This window comes from Tamandua tetradactyla, chromosome 21, assembly GCF_023851605.1.
Source record: "Tamandua tetradactyla isolate mTamTet1 chromosome 21, mTamTet1.pri, whole genome shotgun sequence".
Lineage (NCBI taxonomy): Eukaryota > Metazoa > Chordata > Mammalia > Pilosa > Myrmecophagidae > Tamandua > Tamandua tetradactyla.
The window spans coordinates 40,776,255-40,790,671 of record NC_135347.1 but is presented as its reverse complement, the minus strand read 5'-3'; the positions used below and the strand labels follow the sequence as shown (position 1 = coordinate 40,790,671).

Here is a 14,417-nt window from a genome sequence, read left to right as displayed (position 1 = left end):
CTCTGTCCATTCTGTTGTCTCTGTTGGTTCTGGTGGCTGGGAAGCTTTTTCCAAAATGGTTCTCTCTTAAAGGGCTCCAATAAACAGCCCCACCTTGAATGGGTGCAGACACATCTCCATGAAACCACCTAATCAAAAGTTACCATCCACAATTTGGTGTCTCACATCTCCATGGAAACAATAAAAAAGCTCCCACCCAGCACTATTTAATGAGGATTAAAGAACTTGGCTTTTCTGAGGTACAGAACAGATTCAAACCAGCACATTCCACCCTTTGGACCCCAAAAGACATGGTCTTTCCAAATGCAAAATATACTCATTCCATAACAATATCATAAAGGCTTAAACCATTTTAGTAACAATACAAGTTCAATACAAAGTCAGAAGCAGTACAAAATCTCATCAAAGTCAGCTACAGACATCGTCTGTCCTAAGGCAAAATTATCCTCTCACTCTGGACCTGTAAAACTCAGAACAAGTTATTTGTTGCCAACATGCAAAGAAGGGACTGTCATAGGATACATATTCCCATTTCCACAGGGAGAAATTAGAAGGAACACAGGGTCACCAGACCCAAGCAGTTGAAAACCTGCAGGGCAAACTCCATTAGATTTCAAAGTTTGAGAGTAATTTATCTTCAGTTCTTTAGAAAGTAGCAGTCCCCCCTTTCCAAGGGCCTATGCAATGGCCCTCCTCTCTCTGAGTGCAACCTTGCGGGACATTCAGGAGACCACCTTTTTCTCAGCTTCACCCTCTCCAAGCATCAGGGCTGCACCTGGGCTCTTTGCCATCTCCGGGGCACACACTCGACCCCTCTGGAGCAGTGTGGTGGCAGCTAGGCTCTCCCCAATCCCCAAAGATTGTACTCCATCCTCTCTAAGGCCTGAGGTGCCACAACTGTTCTAATGCAATGAGGTGGAAGGCCCATCCTCTGCCTTTGGCAAACTCACTCTCTCTAAGTTCTTGGGTGGGTCTGCTCTCCTGGCCTGTAGTATCTTGATTTTAGACTTTAGCTTCCATAGTTCTGCCTCTGAAATTATATTTCTTCCAGTGTGTCTCTTTTCTGTCCCCTTAGTGCATACTGGCAGTGGTTCTGTTTATACAGATCCTACAACATTGTTATTCGTTTCCTATGCAATAGACTGGGATCATGCTCATTAAAAAAAAGGATTTTCCACAAATCCTACCTGGATAACTCCATCTCTAATCTTGGCTTTTCTGAAATAGCCAGCTGGTTCCATGTTTGGTTAAATCCTCATGTAGGGCACTATTATCTGAGGTCTTCCTTTCTGGAAGCCCAGAATTTTCCAGACCATCAATTTCTGGTTTCTTTGCCACTTTAAAACAAGGATCACCTTCCTTCCAGTTTGCAATAACACGTGCATCATTTCTGTGTCAGGTCTTATCAGAAGTATCTTTAGAGTCCACATTTCTACCACCAGCCTCTTCAAAGCATTCTGGTTCTTCTCTATAATCATCTTATACATTAAAAAAAAATTCCAGCATTTTTGGTATTTGCAAACCATAACACCCCACTGTTGGTACCAAATCTGTTCTTGTTTGAAAGCTGCCAAGAATGCAATATACCAGAAATGGAATGACTTTTATAAAGGGGAATTTATTAAGTTGCAAGTTTACAGTTCTTAGGCTGTGAAAAGTCCAAATTAAGGCACCAACAAGAGGTTACTATCTCTCAAGAAAGGCCGATGAAGTTTGGGGGTTCTCTCAGCTGGGAGGATACATGGTGACATCTGCTAGCTTTCTCTCCAGGAACCTTTAATGGCTTCCCAGTGCTCTGTCCATTCTATTGGCTCTGTTGGTTCTGGTGCCTCTGAAGCTTTTTTCAACTTGGTTCTCTTAAAGGGCTCCAGTAAGCAGCCCCACCTTAAATGGGTGAGGAGTCATCTCCATAGAAACTATCTAATCAAAAGTTACCATCCACACTTGGATGTCACATCTCCATGGAAACAATCAGAAATCTCCCACCCAGCAATATTGAATGAGGATTTATAAACTTGGCTTTTCTGGGGTACACAACAGATTTAAACTGGCCCAAGGAAGTACAAGTGGTGCCAGTCACAAGGTTTTTCCATCACAGGATAAAGACTATATAGTTATACAGTCATTATCAAAGATATAGGCAGCTGGGCTACAGTTCAGCAACCTCAGGCATGTCCCTTTGGTCATTTTGCACTATAAGAAAGGAAGAAAAGCATCTATATAATGATTCAATAATCATGATTATTTGTTAATTCTTAACTCTCAGTTATAAAATAAAAGATGTTATCTGGTGTTTTGAAAGGAATGACTTAAGTTTCATTTTATTCTGGATTTTTCTGATAAATACTTTTTTGTTTTTTTCTTTAGATATTGAAAGATATAGTAAAAGATACATGAAAGTATACAAAGAAGAATGGGTACCAGGTAATAATAAAATAGACAATGTTAAAATAATTTTTAAAGGCTGTCTCCCTATACCATATCTTTTTTTGAGAGCAGTTTTTATTTTTACCATAGAAAAATAGAGTCCAGTAATATAAATATTTTGGAAACTGAGATGAAAAGATTTTTATAGTGTAAGAAGGAAGAGTTCAAGTGTTTTTGTGGATGGTCTTAGAATACATTTTTTATAAAAATAGGATTTGTCAAACCCATTCCGGTTGTCTAATTTCTTTTGTGGCAATCACAGTTTTAATCCTTACTATTAATGGTGCTTACTTCTTTGCTGCTGAGTGAATTTACAGCTTTTGATGAAAAAAATACAAATTTAAAGATATTTTAGGCCAAGTTCCTAGAGCTTCCTTTCTTTCAAGCAGACATAAACTAGTTTTAGTTGTTAAGATGCCTTTTCAAAAAAACCATAGAGGATTTTGTTTTCAACATTCAGCAGTTTTACCTTGGAAACAGGAAAAAGAGGTGATCCCATGCAGCTCATTCATTTTGCAGATAAAAAATATTGGTGTAGAAATGAAGTGACTTCTCCAGGTGACAGAGGCCAGTACTAGAGCCCAGAACTAGATCTCCTGAATTTACTTCACTTTCTTTTTACTTCCCTGACCTTAGTGTTTTATTGAAACTACCCTTCAGTGTTGATCATTGAGAAGTGTGGGTACCCCTGAAAACGTGCTTGGGGTTCTCTCATTTCTTTCATGTCTGACTGTCTTTACATACTTTCTCATGATCTTCTCTGAGTACTTTATGAAAAGAAATATATTCAAAGCAAAATTTATTAGTCCAGGTAAAAGGCATGAGCTTTAAAGTTTTGTTAAATGCATTGATTTCTTTATTAGTGGGCAATGTTTTATATTCATTTTTATATTCTTCGTTTTTTGCTTTTTCATTGCTTAAAAAGAAAATATCTTTTAAGATATTGACAAATTAAAAGAACTTTTTTGCTAACTTAGGCAAAGTCATTTATTGGAGGGAATATACTTTACCATGGCTATTTATATTTTTAAAGTTTTCAGATAATTATTAGAACTGTTTATTTCATTTTATGTGTGTTGGGATTGTGGTTACATACTTTAATTTTCGTAAAAAAAACTCCTGTATTACATAAGAAATACATGTCAGCTATAGAAAACCTATAAATTATAGTAGTCATATAATAAATTAATAATACTTAAGAAAAACAGTTGTAATCCAAATACCCACAAATAGTTACTGTAAGATTTTGTTCCTAAGCTAGAACTTTCTTTGCATAAATATAACATATATAAAATATTTGCTAGCTTTATTTTTAAAAAAATGGAATTCTGTGCATATTTTAAAAAACTTTTAGTTAACAAAATATCAAGAAATAATTTTCCTGTCCATAAATATATTTCTGTATCAATATTCGTAATTGTTATGAAACTTCTATATTTAAAATCGATTATGTAAAATATATGTAGCTGTTAAAAAATACTATATAAATTTTATAGCACTACTTCAAAGCTGTTATGTTGAACTTTTTTCTTTATAGGAGCAAAAATACCACTTTTTGCTATATTTTGATTCCCAGGCTAAAATCCATACAGTTAGATACTAAGAAATTTTATTTTCATTGCATGAGCAACTATCATTGTATTCTTTAAATAATTGTGTTCTCTGATGATTCCTTGAGGGAACTGCATTTTTTGTATTTCTTTTGTACACATAGATTGGAGAAGACTTCCAAGAGAGATGATGCCAAGGAAAAAATGCAAAAAAGGTACATTGACCATATAATGGTAATCCAGGTAGGAAAAGGTTATTGCTTAAATTCATTTAATATAAAGTTGTCAACCTGAAGTTACACTCAATGTCTGAATACTTTTGCCTGAAGTATTTTTGGCATTTTGATTATTTTGCTAAAGCTTGGTTTTCTGTTTTTGTTGTTAATTTTTTTGTTGAGTTTTGTTTTGTTGTTTGTTTAGTTATCCTTGTTTAAATTGTAGAATTTTGATACGTTAGAAAAATCTTTTAAATTATGCAGTGCTTTACATTTGCATATTTTCAATATTTTTTAATGATTATACTAGCTGCATGCTAAGTTTTCAACTAACACACTTTAAAATTTGAGAACTGGTAGAATATAGCTTTATATCGCACATAAAAATACCAAAATGAATGCTTCCGTTCTGTTGTTCTTTAATAATTCCCATTAGTAAATAGTTGTTGAAAATCTTCTGTTGCCAAGCACTGTCTTGAGAGGAACAAGCCCGTGAGCCCAGTGGGAAGAATCCTTGCCCCAAAGGGCTTTTTTTTTTTAGCCAAGAGAACTAAAAACATTAAACAAACACACTGTTCTCTTTGGTAGGTCAAAAAAACATTCTTTGAAGAAATTGGCTTGAAGTCAAGATTGAAGGATGAGTAGGAGTTTACGAGGATGAGGTTAGAAGAGGAACGTTTGAGGAAGACAACGTTTGTGAGGAAGTGGTCAGTTCATATGTGTCATATGAGGTGCCTTTGAGATGTTAAGTTGTTGGACACAGGAGAATGCGTGCCAAGAATGGAGAAGGTAGTCTGTAGCATAGATACAGTAAAAAAGTCTGTGTGAAAGGATGAGATTGTCTCGGGTGAAATTAGAGAATGAGAAGAAATGAAGGCCTAAGCCTGAGCATGGATCAATGCCAAAATATAGTGGGCAGGAAAAGGAGATTGAATGAGCAAAGGAATGGAGAAAAAATAGAGGAAGGAAGGAGGAGAGCCAAGAGGGAGTGGAGTTACAGAAGCCATAGTCTACAGAAGGAAAGTGTATTTCAGATAGGAAGTCAGCAGAGTTAAATGTTGCTGAGAGGTCAGGTGATGTGAAGCCTGGAAAATATAAACTAATTTTTTGACACACAGGTCATTGGTGCCCTATGTGAGAACTTTTAAAAAGATTTTCAGTGATAGACTCTAGATTGAAATGGGGTCAAACAGTGAATGGACACTTAGGAAAAGGAGACAGCTAGAATAACTGAGTCTTTGGAGCATTTTGCAGTGAAGAATGAAGAGAGATAGAGTGAATAGCCAAAGAGATTAAGAACATTGGGGTTGGCAACTAAGAGAACAGAGGGAATTCTTCCCTTCCCCTTTTAGTAACAGCTTTATTGAGGTATTGTTGACATGCAGTAAATCCACATATGTGAAATGTATAATGTGCAAAGTTTTGACATACATGAACAATTGTGAAGTTATCGCCACAGTCAAGATAATAAATATATCCACCGCTCCCAAGTTTCTTCGTGTCCTTTTGTAATTCCTCCCTCTCACTTGCCCTCACCTCCCAAATCACCATTCCTGTCCCCAAACAGCCATTGATCTGCTTTCTGTCACTATAGATTAATTTATATTTTCTAGAATTTATAAAAATGGAAACATGAACTCTTGTTGCCTGGCTTCTTTCATCGAGCATAGTTATTTTGATATTCCTCCATAGTGTGATGTGTATTTGTATTTCATTCCTTTTTTATGGATGAGTAGTATTCCATTGAATTCGCTACACCACAGTTTGCTTATTCATTCACATGCTGATAAATATCTGGCTAGTTTCCAGTTTCTGGTATTACATGTAGAACTACTATGAACATTGCATGCATGTCTTTGTATAGACATATGCTTTCATTTCTCTTGAGTAAATATCTAGGAGTAGATTGGCTGAATCATATGGTAGGTATATGTTTAACTTTTCAGAAACTGCCAAACTGATTTCAAAAGTGTTTTTTATCATTTTCCATTTCCACTAGAGGAGACTTCTAGTTCTTTTACATCCTCACCCACACTTAGGATGGTCAATTTTAAATTTTAACCATCTTATAGGGGAGTGGTTTTAATTTTCTTTTTTTAAATTTATTCAGCCTTTTTGCCCATTTTTAAATTGGGTAGTTTATTATTGTTGAGGTTTGAGAGCTGTTTATATATTCTGGATACAAGTACTCTATCATAGATATGGTTTTCACATATTCTATCCTAGTCTGTGGCTTATTTTTCCTGACAGTCTTTTGAAGAACAGAAGTTTTTAATTTGATGAAGTACAATTTATCTATTTGTTCTTTTATGTTCTTGGTGACATATGTAAGAAAGTTTGGCTAACCTAAGGTCAGGAAGTATTCTTCTGTGTTTTTATTTTTTGAGACAGTTTTACACATGGATATCCAGTTGTTGAAGAACCATTTGTTGAAAAGACTTTGTTGATAAGTTGTCTACATATTTCTATCTATCTCTTGTCTCTGGCATATCTTCAAATAACATGATTTTCAGTTCTTTTTTGAGGGGTCTAACAAGACTTTAATTTTGTACAGAAATTTCACTTTTACTATCTTCCTTCACTGTAGTGTTTTTGAAAGAACAAACAGAGTGGAACAAAGTTTTATTACTACTGCATTTTACTTTTTTTTTTCCATTCTGTTTTATCTTTGAATTAGATAGCTGACAGGCATAAAACCTAGATGTATGGAATAGACGGAAAAGTTTACTATTAATGGTATCAGTCCAAAACAACTCTTGCCTTATGGCAACAGTATCAAAGTTTTCTAATTTGGCTGTCTACACTTTTTAATGAGGCAATTCTTAATTACTACCCTGTTCACTCACCTTAAACAGAATAAAGAATAAGTTGATCACTTGTATATGTAATAAGTGAATAATGACTTTATTCATCAAACTTTCTGATTGCACTGTTTTTCTATGGAGGGCCACTACTCTTTGGGGCAAAGGCAGAATCCCTCGTTTCAGATTTTACTCTGTACATGTTAGTTATTAAATGAGAAACCAAGAAAGCTCTAGAAACAAAGCCTAGGTGAATTATGAGAATATGAGTTGAAATTGTGGTGAAGTGGGAGAAAAGATAAAAGCAAAAATAAAGGCTGTCTGGAAGTCAGGATGAGTAACTTGAATTTAATGGAGAATGGAAATGAAGATTCCACCAATAGGAAGGAAAAATATTCAGTAACAAATCGTCTTGAAAGATGGAAATCAATCAATAAAAATTGCTGTATCAATTAAGCATGCATTTGTCTACATGTAACAGAAAGTCTAATTTACATTGGCTTAATAAAGATTTTATTTTTCTTAGTAAAAAAGAATTTTAGAAATAAGTGGTGGTGGTTGGTGTGATAGCTGCTCCACATTATGATTGGGGGTCCTGGCTCCTTCTAACTTTCCTGCCCGCCATCTTTTGCAAGCTGACTTTTCTCTTCATGCTTGTTGCTTCATGGTTACAAGTTGGTTGCCCCAACTCCAGACATCATATACAGTTTTTAGATAAGAAGTGACCTCTTCTTGGCATTTTATAAGGAATAGCAAAAGCCCTCCGTCAGCTTTCCTTTTTTATCTTATTGGCCAATATGACACTACATGGCTGTGCCTAGTTTGAAGGGGGCTGGGAAAATGAGAATCTCAACTGGGCTGGGTCCATTGCTGCCCTAATCAAAATTGGAGCTCATTACACGTGGATTTTGAATGGAGGCTTTAGAGTTAATCTTTTTTTTTATAATAGAATATATACGAATTGAAGGTAGGAGTATTTTAATTTTATTTCAGAGCTGAAGTACTTGAGTATTTAGCCTGACTGCAGATTATCTACTGTCTTTTATACCCTTGGCTTTTCTTGGGCAAATGTATTATTTTCATAGTAAAATAATATGTACATGAGTGATTCATGTCCTAGTGGGTCACAAATCTTTAGCAGACTTAAAAAGCTGTAAAGAATATATCTGATTTGGAAGAATTAATGTTTTTACATACATCCCACCCGCCATTTCATTACAAGAGCTTCATACTCCACGTTAATCATTAGTCAAAGCTTCCCTTGGGTCAGGATTTCCACTTGTTACAAAACAAAACAACAAAACTATCTTTTTCCATTCTGCTATAATTTTTTTTATTGCATATTGTGTAATTTTTGTGTTTTGTTTGTGATAAGCTATGCTCTCCCTTTTGTTTAACTTGTTCAGCATTGATTCCCTTGAAAGTAATAGCGAAAGAGTCAAGGGGGTCAAGTTTGTTTCCTAAAGAATCAGTTACTAGCAAGTGTTGAAAGAAACAACAGAAAATTTCAAATAGATGCATATAATTAGTCAAAAATGGAAAAAAGTTATTCGTTTTGATATTTTGGGGTTAGAACAGTCTTTTAAAAATTTTTTTATAATACTTCTCCTTCAAAGGATTCATATAACGTTTAGGCATTATGTAAAACCAGAATGAGAAGTGACAAAAAATGCTGAATAGACTTGAGTCTGTCACTGATTTCTTCGTTAAAGGATGATCTTTTTTTTTTGCATGGGCAGGCACCAGGAATCGAACCTGGGTCTCCAGCATGGCAGGCGAGAACACTGCCTCTGAACCACTGTTGTCCGCCCTGGATGAACAATCTTTAATATATGTATTTACCTGACCATTTGCTATAGTATCCTTTTAGCAGACTTATGTGTTATGAAATTAGTTTGATGAAAGGTCCTTAGAGAAAAAGACTTCATGATACAAGAAAAGTATATTCTTAGCTAATTTTTTTTTGCGTCAGTATTATAATATTTATTGAAATCTTGTTCATCTATGATACTATATTTTATGTACAACAGTTCAAATTAAACAGCCTTTGCTCTCAAGGATTTGGGACATACCCATCATTAAATCTGTTACTTTTTTTGCAGCAAAACCTCACTCCCATTTATGTTTGAGAGCCGTGTGCTTGGTGAGTCTCTGATGGGCAATATGGAACAACACAGTAAATTATAATTCCATAATTTGTGGGCCATCCACCACAAGCTAAAAATGTCTTTTTCTTTAGGTTAAATGTTAATCTTTAATAAAATTACATCTTTCTGAGCCATGCTTTACTCTGTTACCAAGTAATTTCTAGATATTTAGTTTGATTTTGGAAAAGCACTGTAATACTCTCTGGTCACAATGGAAAATTTTGTAGTATATTATGATGATTTTGTAAGAACTGACAAGATCTATTTGTGAAATAATTCTCTACTCCCTGCTGTTTGAGAATAGCCTCAAAATGCAGTGTTTTGATAAGGCTAAAGAAATTATGTATCCCAAAGCTGTTAAAACATTTCATTTCATGTATAGCACTTTGGGTTTCCAGGTTCCTAGTATGGGTGTTTAACCATTTTAATTGTCATTCCAGAGATAGTACTATGTTGCACTGAAGGAATTTAACTTATTTCTCATCTCTGTCACCATTTGTATATGGTGATTTATATTTATCCTGCACTGTCTTTATTTGGTGGATGTATATTTATCCTGCATTGTTTTTATTTTTAAAAATCTGGTAAAATTGTTTTGGTTAAAATAATAGTGCACCAGGGGCAGTGCAACGGTGGCTCAGATGCAGAATTCTTGCCTGCTATGCCAGAGACCCTGGTTTGATTCCTGGAGCCTGCCCATGCCAAATATATAAATGAATGAATGAATGAATGAATGAATGAATGAATGTTGGTTGTGGCCATAGTTTAGATGGTCTTAAATGACAAAATAAGACCATACCTCATATGGTTGGCAAGAAGAAACCACAATGGGCAGTGCAACAGTGGCTCAGTGACAGAGTTCTTGCCTGCCATGCCAGAGACCTGGGTTCTACTCTTGGAGCCTGCTCATGAAAAAAGAATATATATATATATATTCTTGTACTATATATTGGTGTATATATATAGTACACCAATCAATGAACAGGAAGCCAGTGTGGAAGACAGATTAGTGAGTGCCTTTCACTGATGTTCTAGTGTTGCCAGTTGAGGTGTCATTTTAGCATTTCTAGCAGTTTTGAACGTAATGATATTAATTCACAGTACAGATTTTCAATACTAGTGTACATAAATCTGGAAACAATTTTAGAAAATATTCGTATTTTATCAAGTGATTATCATTTACTCCTCATCTTTGGAAAATTTGTGAGTTGTAATGGTTTAGTTTGTTTAGCTTTTGATAAAATTAATTCAGTCTGAAAATTAAGTGACTGCTTGATTGATGTATCACTATACTAGGTAGTATATGAAGGGCAAAGAAATATAACACACAGTTGTTGTTATAGAAAAATGTGTTAACTAGTTGTTTTACTTCAGCAGACCCAAAATCTAAAAAAGCAAAGGACACAGGCAAAGTCACTTCACTCAGTAATACTGCAGATGTGTTGAAAAAAATTGAGGTAAGATTTTCTTTTTACTATAAAAGTAAATCGATAAAATATAGAAAGTCATGCATCCTTTTGCCTTCTCTTCTCGCTTCAATCTTTTACCCTTCTCCCAGACATGGCCCAGCACATGGGGTAACTGTAAAGTTTGATCATTGTTGGCTGGGAGATGTGGCGATTCTGTCCTGCTCTTTTTTACCACTCACCTGTCAACATGCCTTGCCTCCTGTAATCTGCTTTCTTTTCCAGTGTCCCGAGTTTCCCCTTACATTTGAATTATGCAGGGGGGAAAGAAACATGAGTTACATACCTAAAATATATTTCTTTTTAAAACTCTCATATTTTCTTTCTGTTTTAAATGCCTTTCTCTCTGTCTTATGTTAAGGTAGAAGATTCTATCAGGAGGGAAGCTACATGTTATGGAACTTAGTTTTATATATTTAGTTTTTAAAATATTCCAGAAAAAAAAGATGTAAACTTCAGAAGGTTAATGCACTGAAAATTTGTCTTCCCATCCCTGCGTACCAGCTGTCCACTTCTACTCCTATAGACAATGTTTCTTATATATTCTTTCAGAAATATTTTATATACAGCAGATACAGATTTTTCCTTATTTTTTTTAAATGACAAATGGTAGTGAATTATATTCTTCTATATTTTTGTTTTATCATTGAACAAAGTATATCGGAGGTGTTCCCATATAGAGTACGTATAGAGGTACCTCATTTTTTTTTCTGCAGTGTTAGAAAGAAACTTAATTTAATCAATGCCCCATTGATGGCCATTATGTTTTGTTTAGTGTTTTATTGTTATAAATAATGCTGCGGTGTCATTTCACATATATAAGGTAGACTTCTGGAAGTGGATTTGTTGGGTCAAATATTATGTGCATTGACAGATTGCTCTCCATATGGTTATAGCGATTCACTCCCTTATCAGTGCGTGTACTGTCTGGTGTTGATGACGATGATGATGGCATTGATAGTGGCCAGTCCTTACTGAGAACTTATTATATGCCAGGCTCTGTGATGAGCTCTTAAACATATATCATGTCCTTTAGATTTCATAAGAACAAAGAGAAGTGGATATTATTGTTCCTTTAACTTGGGTGAAATCATAATTGGGGTTGCAGGACTAGCCGTCTTATATTGATTGAAGCTAGGTTCTGGCTGTTCTTAAAGCTGCCTGATAAGTTGCTGAGATGAGAGGTGCTCTAAGGAAGATTGATCTGGACCTCTGGATGTGGTTTCTCCTCAGAAAAAAAATTAAATTGTGTCTTTCTTCTTTCCTACACATACACACCTTTTTCAGTACATACGTTGTTAAAACTGGGATTTTAAATCTAGATGTTCTAGTAAAATAGCAATTTTAATAATAGGTGGCCCTGTTATGTTCATTTCTTCAGCAAAAGCAATTGCAAGGTTTCTTATAACAAAGAATCTGTGGCTGGAGAGGGAGCAACATAGAATCAAAACTTGTGGTTAATTTATGTGGATAATCAGTAAACTAATATTTGAGCATTTCATTTCTGCATGATATAAAGGAGGCTGTGTATGGTGGTTGTACAGTAACAGAAGAAGACCTCGTTTCCTATCAACATTAATTAACTTTTCAAAGTATTTTCACATTATATTCATTTTATTCTTACAACATCTATAAAGTACTAGGGGTAGATAGTTAAGTCTCACAGAAGAGAAAATGGAGACTAAATAAAAAGGCTAAAACTGGTAGCTTAATGAAAAAAGAATGAGGTTGTAAGACAGTGTATATGACTCAGAGATAATTTTTTTTAAGTTGCATAAATCTGCTACTGATTAACCTGCTTAGGTATTTTATGGGTTTGGTTTAGGTCTGTGCAGTAGACATGAAGGTAAAAATTATTTATTTAAAGATATTTGAAGTAGCAATAATAGAAATGAAGACTTCCTTTTCCTTACTTCACACTGAATGAATTCTGTATTTATAAACTTTTTACAAAACTGGTTTATGTAATTCTATTACTAATTATAAAATAGTGTTAATCATATGATTTTTCAAATATAGTTTATACCTTGCACAGAGTTAGATATATCTAGCACTACAATTCCCTTTAAAGTCCACACATTTACAATTTTAGGTCTTCCCTGGTATGATCTGATGAAAATAGAAAAGAAATTTAAAATACCATATATTAATTCTTATATACATAGCATCTAACATGTATGTGTTTATATATTCCTTATTATAGATACATCATGAGATCTATATACATTATTTTTTTACTTACAGTTTTCCATACATATTGCCAGTTGGAAAAATTGTGTACACATTATATTGTTATAATAACTCATAAGGCAGCATAGGAGTCAAATCATCTTGTTTCTGTTATCTTAATTGTTCTGCCTCTGGGGGGTGAGTAAAATGTAAAGGTGGAATTTGAATTTTGATTAGAAAGTGAGTCTATCTGATGTAATCTTTCTATTCCCTTTGATTCCTCAAATTCAAATTTGAATATTATTAAAAGGATTTTAAAGAATAAGTATTTAAAACTAATAAAGAAATATCTAAATAGTATTCATGCCAAATAAACATGTGTTTTCCCTATATGTAATCTGCAAAGCAAATATCTTAAAATAGAGATGGTGTATTTGTAGACTCATGTACCCTCATTACTATTTAAGAATAATTACATCTCAACTAAAATGATCTTATGCATAAATTATGACTGTTAATATGTAAAATTATTGCTGGCACCAATATCCTAGAAACCTTATGAAATTCTAGTGCTTGTATAAATTGAGCACAGTAAATTTATGTGAACAGATAGTGACAGTAATGACAATAGATCACCTTGTTTATCAAATGAAAAATTGTTGGTAGTCATGATAGAAACATAACAATTTTAAAGATAAAAGTTGTGTGCTGTGAAAAGATGTCATAGTTATTTTAACAGAGCGGATGAGTGAACAAATTAGGCAATTGAAAGCTTTATTCCAACTTGCGTCTCTATTTTGGCTCCTCTCTTAGGTTTCCTAATAAGTGCTAGCATAGACTGTGATTTGAGTTTTGATTTTTCTCTTCCTTTCCAACTTGCCAGATTTATTAAGAAGCCAAAACTCCTGGGAATGGAAAGTTTTGTCAGAGACAAAACGCATAGGGACATGGATGGTTGCAATTAAAATAATTTACCCTAGGATAAAAATATTAATGTTTTAAATGATCTGACTTAAAAACTAAAATCAAGATATTTTGAAGTATTAACATTGCATCCCCTTTTCTCCTTTTATGTTAGAAGGGAAAAGAAATAACATTCTGAAAGTTCTTCTCACTAAACTGACTCACCTCAAATATTTTAGAAGGAGGTAGGCTAATCATAAAAATAAGTCATTGTGCATTATAGCCAATGACCAGCATTACCTGAGACACAATTATTAAGTAACAAAATCAAAGAAAATACCAGTTGAATGATGAAATGGTGAGGTCTCCATTCTTCAGTTAACTCACAGTTTCCTGGGTGTTGCTCTCGAGTGGTGCTAAGTGGGGACCAGAATAGGGTGATGGATAACTGTGTTCTCCTGAGGCTAGCAGCAGGTCAGAGTCTCGTGGTTCCATGTAAGTTAATGAAACTCCCTCACACAGGAATTGGAAAAGAGAGGTGATGCCGAAAAATCAGATGAGGAAAATGAAGAGAAAGAAGGAAGCAAAGAAAAAAGTAAAGAAGGTGATGAGGATGAAGAGGAAGATGCTGCAGAACAAGAGGAGTATGATGAAGAGGAGCAGGAGGAGGTAACAGCCATTTGGGATGCTAACACAGATGCTAAGTTTAAGGATCATGGAATTGGATATATGGTGTTTA

The 14,417-nt window shown here is 34.4% G+C and overlaps 1 protein-coding gene across 5 annotated transcripts in view; it reads left to right on the top strand.

The window, feature by feature from the left end:
* The window catches only part of POLR3G (RNA polymerase III subunit G), a 46,103-nt gene that overhangs the window by 23,378 nt on the left and 8,308 nt on the right, over positions 1–14,417 (top strand). For 3 of the 5 annotated variants that reach the window (XM_077139167.1, XM_077139163.1, XM_077139165.1), the window contains 4 exons: positions 2,368–2,424; positions 4,142–4,192; positions 10,515–10,597; positions 14,201–14,347. In XM_077139167.1, the coding sequence (XP_076995282.1) occupies positions 2,368–2,424; positions 4,142–4,192; positions 10,515–10,597; positions 14,201–14,347 (338 nt within the window). The remainder of the gene's footprint in view (positions 1–2,367; positions 2,425–4,141; positions 4,193–10,514; positions 10,598–14,200; positions 14,348–14,417) is intronic. The other 2 variants (XM_077139168.1, XM_077139166.1) reach the window with 1 other exon arrangement.